The 19,470-nt window shown below is 40.6% G+C and overlaps 1 protein-coding gene across 2 annotated transcripts in view; it reads right to left on the reverse strand.

Moving 5' to 3' along the window:
* Positions 1 to 19,470, reverse strand: part of ttll7 (tubulin tyrosine ligase-like family, member 7) — a 92,052-nt gene that overhangs the window by 70,359 nt on the left and 2,223 nt on the right. For both annotated transcript variants that reach the window (XM_039599058.1, XM_039599059.1), the window contains exons 2-6: positions 7,365 to 7,784; positions 6,964 to 7,095; positions 5,093 to 5,214; positions 2,720 to 2,787; positions 2,284 to 2,442 (exon numbers count right to left, since the gene is read on the reverse strand). In XM_039599058.1, the coding sequence (XP_039454992.1) occupies positions 2,284 to 2,442; positions 2,720 to 2,787; positions 5,093 to 5,214; positions 6,964 to 7,095; positions 7,365 to 7,389 (506 nt within the window). In that variant the 5' untranslated portion in view covers positions 7,390 to 7,784. The remainder of the gene's footprint in view (positions 1 to 2,283; positions 2,443 to 2,719; positions 2,788 to 5,092; positions 5,215 to 6,963; positions 7,096 to 7,364; positions 7,785 to 19,470) is intronic.

The following is a 19,470-nucleotide window of genomic DNA, read 5'->3' on the forward strand; positions in this document are numbered from 1 at the left end:
TGAGGGGGTTACTAAAATCCAAGAGGAGAAGTTTAAATTGAGATTGGGATTAGATTTAGTTTTTCAGGTTATGATCAAATAAGGTCTTAGCTAAGCTTGATTAAAAAAAATTCATTACTTGTAGATCTACCCGAGTATAATGTCGCTGTTACTTTGGGTTTATCAATTAGCGGTGGCTCCTGCCAACTAAGAGACTTCTCTATTATAGACGAGCGTTTTACCTGCCTGGTTATCACAGCACTCAAATGGAAAAGAACAGGGAGAAGTTTTTTCGGTTTTTATGTGGGGGGGGGGGATTTCATGGACAATGTGAGGGGCTCTCCAAACAGGCAGACAGAAAGCTGAATGATGAAGACAGGGTTAACAGTGTTAGTTAGTCGAGTGGAAGTAGCAGAGGAGACGACATGATTGATGAGCCAGGGTGTCAGATAATCACGGCCCACTCTCCCCTGCCTATTTAATTTGGCACTGGAGGGGATCTCGCCTTTTTAAGCTCTGCACGCGCTTTTATTTTGTTTCCCTTATAACAAGCTGGGCTTCAGACACAAACAATAACTTCATTTAGTTGGTTGACGGAAAAATAAATTACAGGGGGTAGATATAACTTAATTTCCTGCCGCGTCACACCATGCAAAAAAAAAAAAGGAAAAAAAAGAGAAAAATCTAATCTTGTGAGCCGCCTGCCGTTGAGTGGTCGAGCTAAACTCATCATCTTTCATATTCTTAATGTATTGCAATAATTCAGCCTTTGCTGCCTTTTATTCTTTAATAAATAAGGGCTTAGTGCAGCATGGAGTTATAAGTAATGCGCACATTATACCAGAAAGGACAAATTCAAAGAGAATTAGAGGGAGAGGTGAAGCACACTGAGTTATTTGTACTTCAATATCCCCACCTATTGGCGCCAGTGATGATGGCACTCCAAAGGATTTCTTCATACACACACTTCAGGGATCATATTTTCAAAGAATAATAAGTCAGAAAGAATATTAAATAAATATCTGGTATTTTCAGCAATTTCAACATATTCTACAGAGCTTGAGATAGAAATGGTGCAACATTCAAACCAGATTATTTTCCCATATTTTAGCCTCTAAAAATATTCCATCTATTCATTTATTTATTTTTCTATCCTATAAAACAGCATTAGTTACAAAAACCAGCCTGGCCTGAATATTTGAAACTGAAACCACTTGACCTTTCCACTTCATTTCCACTTGGCTATGTGACTGTGACCACCACACAGGTTAAATCGACCCTGAGTGCCTGGTTCATGTCAGAATATGGAATACAATTTAGGATATTTACCTTTTTCTCTTTGATATTAAATAGCAAAAAAAGAATGAGGTGCATCATCAGAGCACTGTGCCCCTCCACCCCCCGGATCTCCTCAGGATCTATTGAACACACACTGTTTTGCATAATTTTTGTCTGCCTCCTCCTTTAGGCACACCTCTCAATATAATGCCAAAAACATCACTGGTTACATCTTTGAAAGTTACTCAAGTTGCTCATCAACAAAAGCTAAACAGTTCAAACTAGGTCAGTTGTGTTGCTTGCCAGGGTTTTGTCTCTTTGCTTGCTTACAGCGCACAAGTGTACCTATACATTTGAAAAAAACCAAAGTCTCTGTGCTTGCATTTGGTCTCTTCATGTTTCAACTCTCCTGTAGTCAAAACATACAATGGGCACATGACATCACAAGCATGAGATAGGCACTCAGCCCATGGGACCGCAAAGTATGAAATATGCATTCAGGTACCACAGCCGGCTCATCTTCTGATAAAGTGATGCTATTGAGAGACGGAGTCCCCTGCAGCAGCCATCGTTGTCCATTTTCTAATCTGACTGGTCTCTGCTGATGGTGCCTCATAAAGGACTCCAATAATCACATGCAGAGACCTTCGGGGGGGAACTACAGTAACTGCCAGCAACCATGTGTGCATGTGTGTGTGTGTCCTCCAATGGCGGCGATAACCTCTGATTTATGGAGAGTGTGACCATCGAGGACAATGAAGCCCACAATGAGATTCACCACACCCTCTCAGCTCAAATACTCAATCTGGTCCCAGCTATAATGCTATTTCCACAGACACCCATGTCAGGGTCACAAACCTCTTATTGCCTTGTTTTGTTTTGCTTGTCCTCCATTTGCTCTAGCGCTAATTTCCTCCTTCACCCACTTACTTATCATCTCCTTCAGCTACTCTCTCCTTCTGCTCACTCTGCTTTCCTCTGGATGCGTACAGATTGCACCAGGGCGCTCGCTAGCCTCTGACCTACCCGTGACCCATGGCTCCGTTGGCAGGTTTGACTATAAAGGTCTTTTGCTTGCGTTTCCTGCGTAGCTCTTTGACGTAGTTCTGGAACTGAGTGTACTCAGCAGGGAAGATCCAGGTTTTGGGTATGAAGCTGTACTCTTGAGGCTGGCACTTGATCATTCTGGAGAGATAAAAAAGAGAGAAGGGAAGTAACATAAATGTGTTTTATTCTCAAAAGCAACATTTTGCCCTTTTATAACAATCTAGAGTCAGCTACTTGTAGTTTTTAAAGGTGCAAGTTGTGCTTTCACTGCAGTGTCTACTTATTTGTCTCCTCAGCGTGCAATGCTGCAGACACCCTGTTGTACCTTGTAGCGCATGCAGGCTTTCACGCACATCTGCGACTGAACTCGTCTTCTAATTTAGCCGGTGTTGTAAGAGAGGAACAAAAAACTTACTTGGCCATGTTTCTTGCTAGGCAGTCTTTTCGGCAGATTTCGCCCATCCCAGGGAAATGGTTAATTCTCTGCGACGGGACAAGCAGACATAATAATGTTGTTAGGGCCATTACGCCACTCAATTTCACCCCCACCCCTTCATAAAAATGAGCACATTAAAGGCAGCAACCTGAAGTGAGCTTACGATGTTCTGACATTTATGCCCAATTACGGACTCAAAACAAAAAGGTGACGCTGAGACCTTTCTTAACCTTTATTTAGTTTACCGTGGGGTTTTTTTATACTTTAAAGGTTGGGGAGGGAAGAGGCGAGGAAAAAAAAAAGATCAATCTCAACTCAGAGGGGCCAAGGTAATTGGTTCTGCATCGCAAGCTCCTGCAGTGACAGTTGAATGAATTGCTTTGAATGTGCCGAAAGGGAGGCGGGGGTATAGGAAAAACTCTGGGTTTTCTGTATTCTTTGACCAAATGAGCCTGAACAGGGGCGTTAATTAGGCTCATATGAAGTGAAACTTGACAGCAAACTCTCACAGTACATCACTAAAAGGAAAAAAGGAAAAATTAAAAGAGGGAGAAAGAGTAGGAGAAGGGAGGGAAAAAAGGGGAAAAAAACAAGGATGCAGAGGGTAAAGGGAATGCGTGATTATTATCCAAACGAGACAGACATAATTAGGGATTCGGAAGAGATTGCACAATTATGCCAATGCTGCGAGACGACGTGGCTCGTGAGGGGAAATCAAAACCAATTGTTGAGGGACTTCTACTTTTCTTCTGAAAAATTATCTCATGAAGCACCACAGCAGCGTGAGGGAGCACTTAAAAAAAAGAAAAAAACCTGACATCACCAGTTCTACGTGAAACATTAGCCACATTACAACATGTTAAGCTGTTACAGTATTTGTAATATTCAATCTACTTAGCTGAACTCTTGCTGCCCCTTTCCTAACAAGCCATACTATTCCTGACTAGCCTGTGATTTAATCGATCATTAGTGCCCAGTCTAATCAAATAAGCGCTCGAGAAGATGGATAGCTAATGCTCAGAGCTGACCGGGATCAGCCAAGTTCACTCAGCAGGACGGGGGGGTCAAACAGAGGTAAGATCACTCTCAGACCAGCATGGAGAACTCAGAACAACTCTTGTTGTTCAGGGCCTTCTTATCAACTTCACAGGTGACGTCTGAAACCCGCCCCACCATCCCCTGCTGCTCACAACTTGTCAGTTTACCCGTCAATCTTCCCATCTCTGTGGAAGATGTTCGCTCTCATTGGGTTCACCCCTCCTTACTATTTGCTCTCACTCCCCTGATGGTTTAAGGAGGGCAAGAAGGCAGACTCTGTCTTCTGCCAGCCTATCATTTTTCCTTTTGTTCAGTTATATTTTATTAAATTGTACCTATTATAACTTATTTAATTGTTATATAATTTTATTATTGTAACTGTTATATTCAGTTGTCTTCCAGTGTGGCAAAATTCTCCAAATACCACCTCCTTCCCATCTGTTCTCACCTCCTTTCTTTTTTTAAATATACTCACAGTTTAAATGTTGTCATTTGGTGGTAGACAGAAATGAGGCAGACTGGTATTGCAAAGAGACCCTGGGTGGGATTGTGGAGTCAGTGAAACCACACTGTACAGAAACACACGGGTTCATCAGGTTCAGCAATCCCAGTCACGATCTTCATGGAAACAGCTGTTTGCTAAAGTGTACATATGATACTTCCTGTATTCATTTATTTTATCAAAAGCTAAACGTCAGCAGGTTTACATGTTACAAATGTGTCATGTTGTGGTTTACACAACCGAAGGATAATAAAGCAGTAAACCCTCCTTTTCTACACTAAATGTCTTCACTCACACACACACACACAAATAACTTCTTTTGACATTCTATCTTTAATTCTCGGCAAACCTCTGGTAGCTAAGATTTATTCACATTTCATTTAATAGTTTGTTCTGACTATGTAAGAAACCGTCTATGGCATCTTAAAAAGTAGAATTTGAAGAGAGTTTTAATAGAAAAATCAGTTATAAGCAGCATGGTTATTACAATATCTAAATCTTGTTTTTACTGACAGTGCATTTCAATCAGAGGCATCTTTCACATTCTACTAATTAAATTCTTGAGGAAGGTAAAATCTCACCTTTCCTACTCAAATTATAATCTTTTTCAAACGTCTTGCTCCTAAAGTTACATTTGTCTCCTTGGAATTGACGTCCCGGTCCGTATTCTTGAGCTCCAAAGATTAAGAGCCATATTTTCCTGGTCAGCAGAGCAATTGAACCCTTATGCAGAGAGCTGTCCTCTATAACCTCTAGGCTATTGAACCACTAACAAAGGTGTACTGACTTGTCATGGTAACCATGCGGTATACCTGATAATTCCTGAGCTCAGCAATTTTCTCATGCTGCACAGCTGAGTCATTCCAGATGAGGTTGGCAGTCTCATCATCATCACGGGTCTTGATGAAGTCCATTTCATTGATGACTATACGAACTGGGGGGGAAACACTCTTATTAGATTGTATTCCATTAACAGAATGAGACATGCAGTCACTTAAATAAGCTTTACATACACTTTGATTTTAGGAAAACAGCCCTAGAGGATTGACTATACATATTCACGAGGGCAAAACAACTCGATGATATTGATGCAAAATAAGAATAAGAAATGACCTGGACCCACAAATCAATTATTTCTGCTTTGCAGATCAATATTTCACTCAAACGTTTTGCTAGGCTTAAATTTTGTTTTTGCATACATTAGGGGAGGAATGAGACCCGGAGATTATAGATCAAAAAGCTCACAGCAATATTTACCATTCATGGAATGGTTGCAGAGCAGCCAATCGTAATGCCTCTCTTCAAAAAGATAAATTAATTGTCTGTAATGCATTCAAATCCCACTGGAAACCCCATAGTATGAGAGATAGGTGGCAAGCCCATTTGGACATTAATCCAACAACTATTCATTATTCAGCGAGTAATGAAAAATTCATATGCCCTAACGAAACAAGGTATTAATTAATTTCTTGAAAGCCTCCACAAACCTGGAGAAGGCTTGCCTAATGTTGCGTGTTTCCGATGTGACTTCATCCATCTGTTAACGTAGGTAGAGGCTCACAGTGTTTTGCTAACTGGAACAGGAAGGGTTTACATCACAGCAGGCCTATGCTTGCAGTACTAGCAGGGCTTTGAGTACAAAAAAAAGATTTAATCGGCCTTTCTTACACATCTTACTAAATAGACATCCTCAGGGTAAAGAGTCGGCATTCCCTTCTCAGTGTGTGTAAAGCAGATTTCCAACCACACACTCCCTAACCTTTAACCTTTTCTCGTAATGCTATCAATTCTGAAACAGAAAAAGACAGCTGCAAAAAAAGGTAACAGCAAAAATGAGCCATCTATCTGGCCCTTAGTGTTAATTTCCCTCCAAAATAGCCCTGCTCTACTCTCAGAATGGCCACTGTGAGGGTCTCGTCACAGCTAGCTGACTGACTCACAGCTGGACTTCCATCTACCTACAAGATCCCTGCAGCATCCAACTTCTACTTTCTGCTGCTGACTCTTTAGTTTCATAGGTTGTAGTTCACCCCTGAGAGCCCTGCTGCCACACAGTATATTGAACATGGGAGGAATGCTTACAATGCTATTTCAGCCAATCTAAAAAAGCTCACCTCTAAGTTATATTACCTCAACAAAGATTTATGCATGTATATGAAGCCAAGCTGTCTCTTCGAGAACTGTTTTGCTGGACTGCAACTCTTTTAGTTTTAACTGAAGCTATTAAGTAAAGGTGGTATCTTTCAAACAATCCAACGCGGCAAATTAGATTTTATTGTTGAGAAAACACTGTGATTGGATTTTGTGGGGTTTTGACAGACAGAGTAAGCCGTACTGAGGGCTGTTTCCGAGATTAATAGAAATTCACCTTGTCAGAGAACATTAATTCTACCTGCAGAAGAAACACACGAGTTGTTGGTCTCACTCACAAATGAAATTTTCACAAGGAATTAATCAAAATAAAGATTCAGACGCTTGAATTTCTGAGGCTCTACGTTAAACGCAATGTAGTAGAATCTTTTACAAGCTCCTCAGTTATAACGAGAGAAGATTTCATCAGACACCAGACAGTGGTTTGTATGTCTGTTTTAGCTACTATTGACTATTTTGCTCTTTTTTTTCTATTGTCAAATAATTTCAAACGTTTCTCACTAATAAATTACAAGAAAGTAAATTACAATACCAATTTCATATTTTGTGCCAGCGACGTTGGCGGTAATGGTGCCTTTTTTCTTTTTGGTGTGCACCTTCCTCTTCCCGCTGCTCTGGTAGGAGCCCACAGATGGCCTGTTCACGGGGGACGCTCCTTGATCCTCTGGAGGAGGAGAAAACATACAACAAGGCTAGATACAGTCACAGCTTGTGCTCCAGACTGAGTCTTCTAATATATTTTGCTCATTTCTGCAGGGGATTTACTCTGGTGTGTTTATGGGGCTCGAATGTAAATGATTTAGGCATCTATTTCAGCGTAGCTCCATGCATCATGATCCCTAAATTATTTTGCGTGTGTATTTTTGCTAATGTGTACTTTTATAGGTGGTGTATGCACACACACACAAAAAAAGTTGAATCTCTCTTACTCACCTCCATCATTGGGAGGGGAGGGCATCTCAGGGGTTGGAGGAGTAAAGGGACAAGCCAAGCTTTCTGCCAGGCTTGGCAGGTGGGCGGGCCTCACAGGGTGCTCGCAGCACCCCCAAGGACTCTCTCACACTCACACTAGTTAGTCTTCCCTGTCTAGGGCTGTGTGGACGAAGTGGTTCACAACGACCCAATGGATCATCTGAGCATCTCCCTGGCACCTTTCAGCTGCATAAACAGCAGCGGCGGCGGCAGCAGCAGCAAAGTGTGAGTGGGCAGGGAAGTCAGAGGGGGTAGCAGTGGTTGCGAAGAGCGGGAGCAGGAGGACTTCTCAAGGGTCTGCACAACCCCAGCTTATTTACATCCCCAGGAGGAGAAAGGTGGAGAGGGGGTGGACGGGGGGAGGGAAGCGGGTAGGAATGCCTGTGGAGGAGAAGAAAAAACATATTTTACAGCTGCAGAACAGTACTAGTAGGTTGACTGCTCAAAGGGTGACTGCAGTGCACAGCGTGGATCAGTGTGTGCTTTCGACTGGAGCGCATTGGACGTGCTTTTTGATGTAAAGCAGCTCCAGCAGCAGCACACAGGCCTAACCCAGGCTACATCAGTCAATCTGACACTGGACAGAGTTCAGTAAGAACTCCATACAGCCGCGAAACTGCAATACTACTAATGAGATAAAGCTGTGTGATGGCTACAGTAATAATTGCCATTATTTGGAATCACTGTGAAATATTAATGTGGATGTCAAGTAAAGAGTTTTCTGCATCTCGTTGTGTCTTGTGCCAGCTGGGTTTAATTGTATGCCTGGGAGGTCACTTCATTCAAACAGATGGCATCTTTACAGTGGTTTGTTAAAAACATGCCCCGGGCTATAAACTGTGTGGGAAATTAACACCAGTCACCAGCCAAATTCTGTTATTATTTGGCTGTGGTCAGGGAGTGTGTCTTTAAACCTCTTTTGAATATAATCAACCATTACGAAGATTAAAACGGTCGCTGCTCGGGTAGCACAGTGTCTCGATAATTAGTAATGTTCCCTCACAGTGACACGTGTTGGACTAGTCTTCATTTCCTGCATTATTTGTGTGCATTTCTATGTTTCCCTTTGACTTCAGCGGTCCCTGTGCTCTCACTGTAAAAAAAAAAGAAAAAAAAAAAGGCAGCATCAGGTGGTTCGAAAATCTAAACTGCACACATGTGAATCTGTGTGACTTAATCCAGCGATGGATTAACAAGCAATACACTGAGTGTGCTTACACAGAGCTGATTTTTTGGGTTTGCTGGTTATGTGTTGCACTGAGCATGAGCTTATCGTGGTTTTGAGAAACTTGCATATACTACATGGAAAGCTGGATACTGTATGTATGTTTTTAAATTGAATTGTTTTTTCTGTATTGCTTTTATTTATTTATCTTTTTTTTATCTTCAAATAGCTGTTCAGCACTTTGTTTGAAAGCACTTTATAAATAAAGTTATTATTATTATTATTATTATGTAATCACCTATTATACATTTCGGAACATTTTCTGCTTGTAAAGAAACGCGGTGGTTGAAATGGTGAGAAAGTGAATACACCAGCAGTATATAAGAACCAGGCCGTTTACCGTTTATCTGGATAGAGATTAAAAGAAACCTGGCAGCGTTTCCTCGTAAAAGTTAGCGCTTTGATGTATCACTTGAAGATAAATGTATCAATTCAGATTTCCGAGAATTCCGAGCTGAGTATTCATTTATCAACCTGCACTGTTGTTACTAGCGAATCCTTTGGCATCTATACTTCTACATGTGTCTTAGTTTCAGTGTCCCAGCTATCTAAATGTTGTGTACCATCTCTGTGCACTAAAGGACAGAAAATTCCTTGTGTCATGCAGCCTTACAACTTGGTAATTGAAAACCATTTCTAGATGAGAATTAATTTTAAATAGTCGAATATGAATGAAATTGAAATTGAAGTGAACTGAACTGAAGGTGTCTGTATTTAGAAAATAACACAACCTTTGTAAATCACACGTCAAACTAACCACACTTATGAGCACGATTCGGGAGCTACACTCACACGTTAGCATTCCCATGCAGCCAAATATCCCAGAATGCATTTCATCCAAAACTCAAACGCGGCAATGCCGGAGGAAAGTGGCTAAAAAGTTTAAAATATTACTCTTTCTGGGTCACAAAATAAACTTTTAAGATATTTTCAGTTTTCTGTGTAAACTTCAAATATCTGCTTGATTTATCAAGACATCACATATTTGCAAAAATGCTCTGACATTTTCGGAGACGTCTGTTACCCATCAGCTCAATAGCAGACTGGGAGAGGTCGAGTGTCACTAGAGCCGGCGAGAACAGCGAACTCCCAGCACATCGTTTTCAACACCCCCCGGTCTTTCGCTACTCAGGTTAAACATGATATAAAAGTCACTTAGATAACTTTTGGTAATGTTGGTTTTTTTTCAGTGTTTTATTTGTTCCTGAGCAAATCTGTCTGGCTAAGATTAAATTTAAGCTTCATAACTGGACCGTTTTATTTAATATTGAAGTCTTACTTGGAGAGCTGTCAGTTTTGAATTTCGCCCGTCATATCCCCTGATGTAAAATGTGCTGTTCTGATTTAAACACCTGACTCTGAATGAAATCTAACATTAAAAATATTTAAATTCGGGAGTTAACATTTTCACCGGGAGCAAAATCAGCATGTTAATACGTGGAGATCTCGAAGGCTGCTCCAAAAATCATCCGATTATATTTTAAATATTTGTTAAATTCTCTTCCAAACCCCAGCAGCTGTCTATTGTAAGTTTTGAGTGTTTACTAAAATAAAAATAAAAGCACTCTAACATCTCACCTGTTTGTTTTTATTCAGCCATGCATGTATACTATTTTATTAAGAGAGAGATTAAGCTTGTGATTCTGTCATGTAGTGATTGTGCTTAACATAATGAAACAGATGATGCTTAAAAGCGAATTTTGCCAAAGTGCTTAAGATACTTTTTTAAATTATCCTTTTTTTTCTTAAAAAAAAAAATCTACTACATCATGTGTAATTTTTTTCATGTCATGTGTAATTTCCATTGCAAATATTAATCACAGCTAAATAAAGAGGGGATGGCAGTAAAAACTCCAGAACGGAGATGTCATCGAGGTCACCGCCGTGCCAACTGTAGAACGATCGCGCTGTGTTCGTGTACTTGAGAACTGAGAAAGCCAATATGTAAATCGATTCTAACATTTGCGGTATGTAGCTGTTCTTAACTATGATAATATGACATTAAAAATAATGTTTTTTTGTACTGTCACAATAAGTCGTGTCTTACTCATTTATGTTCTGCCTGACTCTGCTTAAATCCAAACACACGTTGCCATTAGCGAAGCTACAGAGTGCCCTCTGTCTGACAAATAATGTAACATCAGCACTCGTGACACTGTTGAAGGGTGTTTCTTTTGTCTCTTCTTTACTTCTTTAATTTTCATTCATCGTGGGCTGTAATAGTTTTATATGTCAGACAAAAAAGGATCAAGTACTCTAATCATCTCATACAATGGCTAAATCCAATTTGACTGTCAAATTTTAGATTTGATAGCAGCCATTAAGCCTGGGTACTTTAATGTCCACACATGAATAACCAAGTGTATCATGGCTACAGTCTGAATGTCAACAAAACTAGAATAGGATTAAAAACTTGGATGCTTCTTTTTTCATAGCCAAACTATTTCAGCCACTCGTGATTCTCACAAGTAAAAAGGAGAGTTTGTAGAAGCTGAGTTTTGAGTCAGCAGTGATGATTACTAATAGTCTGACAGTTTTAATCTCCACAAGAGGTTCTGTGATACATGTGAAGGGTTCTGAGGCAATTAACAAGACGCTGTGATTGTTTTTCTGTGACCAACTAATTTTTTATTACTTATTTTAATTTTTCATTATTACTATTTTAGAATGACATTACCTCTTGAGGGTCTTGCTTCAAAAAAATAATTTTGGCTGATTCAGTACTGAGAAGAAAATTAGGGGTGCCAAAACATTAAGTCTAAAAGGCAAACTGTCACTGAAATATGTTTCTATGGCAAATGTTATGTGTTGCATTTTTGACAATGCAGGCTTCCATATAATATTGCATACATTTGAAATAAATTGATATGATTTTCAGCATAGCAAAGTTAGCAAGATACAGGTTAATAAGTCTTTGAAATATAGTGATATATATTATATTTTGCCATAAAAACATGTTTGCCCACTTCCTGATTTGTTTTTTGTGCATATTTATCACACTTACATGTTTCAGATCATCAAGCAAATTTGAATATTAGATAAGATAAACCGAGTAAATACAAAATACAGTTTGTAAATGATGATTTATTGAGATGAAAAAAAAGCTTAACCTACCTGGCTCCATGTGAAAAATTAATTGCACACTGATGATTGGCCAGTCTTGACAGAAAGAACTGCAATCAAGCATTTGCAATATTTTTTTATATCATGTATTTCTTTATATCATTTGCAAGAATTATTTTAATCCAGCCAAACTGAGGGTTTTCAAGCATGAAAGGCTCGTTTAAAGTCACACCAAAGAATTTCATTTGGATTTAAATAAGGACTCCAAAACCTATGACTTTCTTTTTATGAACTCGTGTTAGTTTTACACCAGATGTAACGAGAAGCAAACCTTCCAAAAAGTTCAACTCTCCTCAGCCTACTGAACATTTTCCCAGAGGTCTTGTGGATCATCAAGATGTTCTTTTTGTTCAGCAGTGGTTTTTGCCTTGGAAATCCTGTATGGAGGCCATTTTTTCCAGTCTTTCTTAAAGTTAATTTATCAACACTGACCTTAAATTAGGCAACTGAGTCCTGCAGTTCTTTAGATATTGTTTTGTGACCTCCTGGATGAGTTTTTGACGTGCTCATAGAGTGATTTTGGTAGGATAACCACTGCTGGGAAGGCAGATCGGTTTATTTTTGAGATCTTTTAGCTCAATTAATTTTTCATATAAGTTTTATTTGACTCTTGAGTCAATAGGTCACACAGGGCAGGTAGATTTGGATAGCATTTTGCCCTTAATAAATGAAATGATCATTTAAAAACTGTTTTATATTTTCTTGCATTATCTTTGTCTAATGTTAAAATTTGTTTGATGATCTGAAACGTAAGTGTGACAAATATGCAAAACACTAAGAAATCAGGTAAGGGGGGCAAATACTTATTCATGGCACTGTATAAAGAGCACATAAATCATAAGAAACATAAACTAGTGATACTACATCTACAGTGCACCGTCTCGTGGCGTCTCTACTGCATTTCATAAAGAGATCAACAGTAGCCTCTAGTGGTGAGAACACACGGAAAAGTCCATTTCCTATCGACCAGTGTTTACCGTCCACACACGCACACACTCTCCTGTAGGAGCGCTGAGCACAAGCACACAGGCTAGCTTGCAAAGCGACCTTATCGATCCCATCAGCAGCCTCTGGACAAATTAGAATGAGGAAACAATCTGATCGCATTGCTTGATCACTCAGTAGTCGTCACTGTCAGCCTCTTGGTCTGCCTGCGGAGAGCACGCGGCATTGATCCTGGGACGAACGGAGACTAAAGTGAGCTCAGCAGAGAGGGAGGGAGAGCAACAACAAAGAGTCAGGGTGATAAAGTGAAGCAAGCTGTGCTGTTGACAATCTTCCCCCACCTCCCAGTGGTGTACTGGCTCTCTGTACAGTAGGCAGGGAATACCATCTCCATAGGAGCAGCAGACCTTGGTGTCACGTGAACCCTCAGGAACAAGGGTGGAGCTGACAAGCACATATGATGCAACTAAACTAACATACAAGCAGAAAGTGCACACATTCTCTAATGCAAGTATTTTAAAAAATGAAAATTAGACACAGTCCCCAGGCAAATGCAGTGCTGTTACTCTTAATTATCCTGCACAATATTGCAGGGTTATTTATTCCTAATTTGAAGAAGAATTATAGTAGAGGTTTTTGTGTTTTTAGTCAAGATTTATAATAATTATTTTTCAGTTATGACAGACATTATAAATTACACTTTTTTAGAAAATTAGCTACTGTAATAAAACCTGCTTCATCCTCAAACAACAACAAAAAAAACAAGATACATATGCACATAAATATGTTTATAAGTATGTCTGTAAATTATGATTAGATGACTTAATTTCCCCTCCTTGTATCTTATGGAAAAAAATGTCGACACAGATTTTTCTATCTAGGCTTGTTTTTGCTACCATATAAGGTCACAGGTGAGGCATTTCAGCAGCACACTGATGGATGATCCAGCAAAAAGAGGCCTTCTGTTGTTTTGCTCGTTTGTTTCGCTGGTAGCAGTGGCTTTAAACCACGAGATGGCCTGATTTTACTTGAACTCACTTGAAAGGATTTAGTGTTATTTAACAGTAACTTTGTGGCAATCATCCTATTAGTCCAGTCAGTCTAAAATTTTAAATATTTCACAGGCATAAAAAAAACGAAGGTTCAGCTTTTAAATTTTATAACATAAAATATAAAACAGGATTTAGAAAAAACATGATTTAGCCTTTTCTACAAAAAATATACATTGCAACTCCATAACAACCATATTTGTTACCAAAAAACCTTCCTTTTAATCACAGAAGTATTAGGCGACCTCTTCCATACATGCACCACACTCAGCAACCTTCAGAAAATGGCAGCAGCTGCATTTCTTTAGCAGCCACAGGCCCCCTGTAGTGAGACCTGGCTAAGACCTGAGTAGCCAGAGGTTTGTTAATCCGGTCCTCAGATTTCTATTTAAAGGACTCTGTAATGAATAGAAACACCAACAAAATCAGGTTTAGAGGTTGTAATAACTGTTTGTCACATGTGTCATATTTATAAATACTGACAGCATTATAAGTACAAACTAGAAAGCGAAAATTTCAGAAGAAATTTTATGTGTGCCTATGCCGCTGCTATTCAGTGTAGTTTGCCATTCATACAGCTACAGAGAGCAAAACTCAGAAGAGCAGCCATTCTCCACCATGAACTATGGTAAAACAAACACCGCTCATGCTTCACAGATAACAGCTTACAGTTTTGTGTAAAGATGAAGTTGCCATTACAGCGCCGATTTGCAGGCGCTGTGCACACAGGTTCATGAGCAGAAGTCCCATTGTACCACGGCAGATCCGACAATGTTTGCATGAACACGCTTTGAAGCATTACGTTATGGACCACTTTTCACACATGGTTGGTGTACCCAAACAGCCGGCTGTAGCTTTTCAACTCACAGCCCGACACACACCCAAAACAGCCGAGAGCACAGACTACGCCCGGGAGGCGTGATTGCAGGTGCCGCTCAGGTGGGTCCACCTCCCCTGCAGCGGCACTGCAGACCACGCCCGCCACACACATCAAACACGTAAAATAAATATTTATGCACTTTTGCATTCACTTTTTGTTTTTGTTATTTTTACACAGTGTTCTGAATGATGAACAATGGTCTACAGCCAATCTTGTGTATTATTATACAAACTTTGGTTGTAAGATTCAGATAACTATTTAATAAAAGCTAAATATTTTATATGAGAGTAAGAAAGAAAAGTATATCTTTGTGTCCACCTTTCTCTGTTAATGCCCTACCTGGCCCCCTGGCAAAAGCTTTGCTAGATCCGCCCCTGCACAGTTACCAGCTGTCAGCTACACAAAAAAGGAGCTTGGTGTATATTTGTCTGTCAGAAACAGTTCATAACTTCCCTTCAACTCATTCATGTCACCTAAGGGTAAACCTGTTTCTCCATCACCAGTTCAGCTCTGATGATTCAGTAAGGACATCTCCTGATTTCATCTTCATGCTCCAGCAAACATCAGCTGATACTAGAAATTAAAATCAAAAGAATTCTAACAACAGCTGATCAAGCTTAAACGTGCTGCTGTTGTTTAGCGCGATAAACAAACAAGAGAAAAGCCGATCATTGATCAGTTTCATGACTGAAGTTTCAACAGGCGAGAGAATGACAGGGAGGCTGTCATAAAGTTCAACATCGGTAACATCGGTAACTTAGCCCGCACACAGCTGTATACAAACTCCGTAGTGCTAGCAGCAGCTGGGTTACAGTTATTGTGGGTGATTTGAAAAAGTCAGCACAGCGAAAATAAACTACACCTAAACTCGGTTTATATCTGACCCAAATAGAGTGCAGGTCATAACTTCTTACCTGAAATTCAGTTCACCTCACGCCCTGCCTTCGCTTTCCCTGATCCACGATTGACCTCCGCGTTAGCAAACACAGGTCGTCGATCGGCGGTAGCCTCAGGCATGTCCTTTCTGTCACAGTGGATAGCTGCCCTCTGTAGCTCCACCACCAAACAACTCAGTTATTTTTCCACATCGACCAGCATCATCGGCCCATATAAGCGAAAAATAAGTCCAGCTAAGACACAGACCCTTGCCGGCGATCGGGCGATTAAACAAATTTTAGCCACCTCACTATCAGCCAAGCCTGGGTGGTTTTTCACGAAGGTCGCCCGCGCAGCTTAGCGGCGCAGCTACGGCGGCTAGCTGTAGCCAGCCAGCTATCAGCAACACATAAGAGAGCTGTTGCTAAATAAACTACACCTAAACTCGGTTTATATCTGACCCAAATAGAGTGCAGGTCATAACTTCTTACCTGAAATTCAGTTCACCTCACGCTCCTGCCTTCGCTTCCTCATCCACAATTTTCCTCATCCGATTGCAAACAGCGGTCGATCCATGGTAGCCTCACCGCCTTGTATGTCTCGTTCGCGGCATGTCCTTTCTGTCACACACCGTGGATAGCTGCCCTCTGTTGTAGCTCCACCACCAAACAACTCAGTTATTTTTCCACATCGACCAGCATCATCGGCCCATATAAACGAAAAATAAGTCCACCTAAGACACAGACCCTTGCCGAGCGATCGGGCGATTAAACAAATTTTAGCCACCTCACTATCAGCCAAGCCTGGGTGGTTTTTCACGAAGGGTCGCTTAGCTGTTAAGGCTAAGCTCTTAGCCGGCTATCAGCAACACTTAAGAGAATTGTCGCTAATATGGGATGTCTTGATAAAATGAGCAGATATTTGAAGTTTACACACCTACATTCTCGCCTGAAAATATCTTAAAAGTGTATTTTGTGACCTAGAAACACGAATAAAAGACATATAAAACGAAGTGGTGTCCGCCATTGTTTGACCTGTAGAGGCATGCTATGAATTGTGGGATATGTAGTTTTCACCAAGCATGGCACCCTTAGGGCGTACTACTCCCGGTATACCACTAGAGAGAGCCAACACACCACAAATGAAGTCTGTTTCTTTGGTGCCAAAAGCAGAATCTTTCTCAGGAGCCTAGAAATTGGCCTAAATTTGCACTAAAATCTAAATATTTCAAAAACTATAAAAGTTATAAACACCAAAAGTCACACCATACTAGCCAGCTCCAGCCGCACAAAATGATGTAACATATGTACCCCTATTGTCAAAACTGTTTGGCAGAGGAGCTGGGAAAATTTTCACTAAAATATTAATATTTAAAAACTATAATATTCATAAACACCAAAAGTCATAGCACACCATTCCAGATCCAGCCGCACAAAATGAGGTAACATATATGAAGCTTGTCTCAAAACTGCGGTCGAGATACACTGCAAAATTTCAGGCGGAAAAAGGAAAATAATAATAATAATAATAATAAGAATAATAAATCCGACGAATAGTAATATGTGTGCCTCTTGGCATAGGCACACATAATCACTATTCGTCCCTACATATAATCGTAATAAAGTGGTTTCCACTTAATCCTCTGCTGCAGTAGCACATTTTCACCAACAGGGTGAGCCAAAGGGCCATCTGAGAATTTGCCGTGCTCCTATGACTGCAGACCTGGTGGGGGTGCTTAGCTCATGCACTTTCCCTCCCTGCCACACAACACAGAAAGGCTTCATTGTAGCGAGTCAGCTCTTCATGCTGCTCAACAAATGCATATCTGTCTTTCAGGGCATTGTTATGCAGAATCTCCCCCTTATTGTCCAGCACAGGTGGTAAATGTGTAGTCATGCTATTACACACCGTGGTTTTCTCCCCACACAGGCAAAGTGGACAAGTAAAGGAAAACAATTGAATCCTTGACCCATACAGTGGCTCTGTTTTGCTGTGGGGGCATTTTGCTGGTATGGTTTGCAGTTTTTCTTTATCCGTAGAGGAACGTGCAATACAGGATATTATCTCAGTATTTTAAGATGACAGCAAATCACTCTTTAAAACAACCTCTTTTATATCAAAAACGATTCCACAAAGACCACATAAATAGTCTGAAGGTAGTGAGTCAAAGGAAAAGCGGAGCTTAAGCAGAAGACTGTTTGTACATGACAAGGTTGTGTCACACCTATTACACAAGTCCCGTCAACAGCTAGTGCTCCATCCCAGAGGGACTTGTTTTATATTCTTCCCGCCTAACATGAAACTACACCTTGAAAGCAGTAATCAAATACAGAATCAATAGAAAGTCCTGGGGAAACACAATTTAGCCTTGTGTTATACTGAAAGAGCAGGATTTCCAGACAGAGGTTCTTCTATGTACATAACAGTATGCCCTCTTTCTTGCCATTAGGGCAGCATTGGGACCCCAGCGGATGTACGAGCATTCAGAAGAAGGCACTGGCTAAGAATGGAGCCCTGTTGTACTATTACAGCGTGTCTCCATCACAGATGAAATGCAAATGTTTTTTAAGCAGGAAACTGTGAACCAGGAGAAAGCCTTTTTTCTCTAAAAAAAAAAAACATGGCAGCACAGCTTAAGTTTGGAAAGTTGGATCTGAACAAACAATAAAGCTTCTGGAACAAAGTCTTTTAGGTAGACCATACAATGTATGCCATGATGCACAGCACCATGTTTGAAGAAAACCAAACACAGTGTATCAGGCACAAACACTTCAAGCATGGTGGTGGAGGGATCATGATTTGGTTTGTTTTGCAGCCAAAACCACCAACAACCATGAGCTCCTCTATATGCCAAAGTATTCTCTAGTCAGATGTGAGGCCATCTAAGAAACAGCTACAGCTTGCACAAAATTCTTTCATGCAACAGGACAATAATCCCAAACATACAGGCGAATCTGCAACAGAATGACTGAAAAAAAAAAAAAAAGAATCTAGGTGTCGCAATGGCCCAGTCAAAGAGATTTGCCGACTGACATGATGTAATAAGACCTCAAGAGAACTGAATAAGGTCTCTTCAAGAAATGAATGTCCACAAACTTCAATGATTTTGAAGCAACTTTGTAAAGAAGAGCAGGCCTCCACAACAATGTGAGAGACTGATGTTGTCATGGTGTGACAGTTCTCCGCCGGTCGGCCTGCCTGTTGTTTATATGAGTGGGGTTTTGTGTGTTTCTCCCTTCCTCCCCTCCCTGTGTTTATGTTTTGTTACGGGACGATCGGGACCCAGAAGCTTGGGCGCTGAGGGCCGTTCATCCCGGAAGCGTTCCCGCGCTGGAGCTTGCCACACCTGCCGCTCATCAGCTGCTGCCAGGTGTAGCTGATTACAGTCTGCACCAGAGTCCCTTCTTAAACAAGTAGCTGAGCTTCAGACGACAGTGGATCGTTGAGTTTGACTCGTTAGTACAGCCACGGCTTGCTATTTTTGAAAACCTCTTTACCGAAAAGATTACCTAGTCATCGTTTGTGTTTTGGGATTTTTTTCACTAGGAGTTGGGAGCGGAGTGTTGCACAGGAGCAGAGCCACAGCGATTCACACCATGCACGTTTGCACTTGAATTCGGGAGGAATCATCTTGGGAGCCACAGTGCTGGAGCTTGCACATTTATCGTTGTTCACTGTAAATAAACACACTGCCTTTTTGAAGAGTTAAGCGTTTGGGTCCTCTCCTTATCTCAGGAGAGGACAGATATACAGAAAACAATTACTTCAATTCAATGACTTCAGTAGTTGCAGCTAAAATGGCTCTGCAAGCTATTAAATTATGGGGTGTACTTGGGTTTCCATTTCGTTTTTCACATGACTGTAAAAATAATCCCCTGATAACATCAAGTTAGTTCTGCTAAAGGTTGTTCTGCAGGCTACTGAATCGTGGGATGTAAAAGCGTTCTTTTACATCCTGTGGGATATAAA

Source organism: Oreochromis aureus, linkage group 15 (genome assembly GCF_013358895.1).
Source record: "Oreochromis aureus strain Israel breed Guangdong linkage group 15, ZZ_aureus, whole genome shotgun sequence".
NCBI classification, from domain to species: Eukaryota; Metazoa; Chordata; class Actinopteri; order Cichliformes; family Cichlidae; genus Oreochromis; species Oreochromis aureus.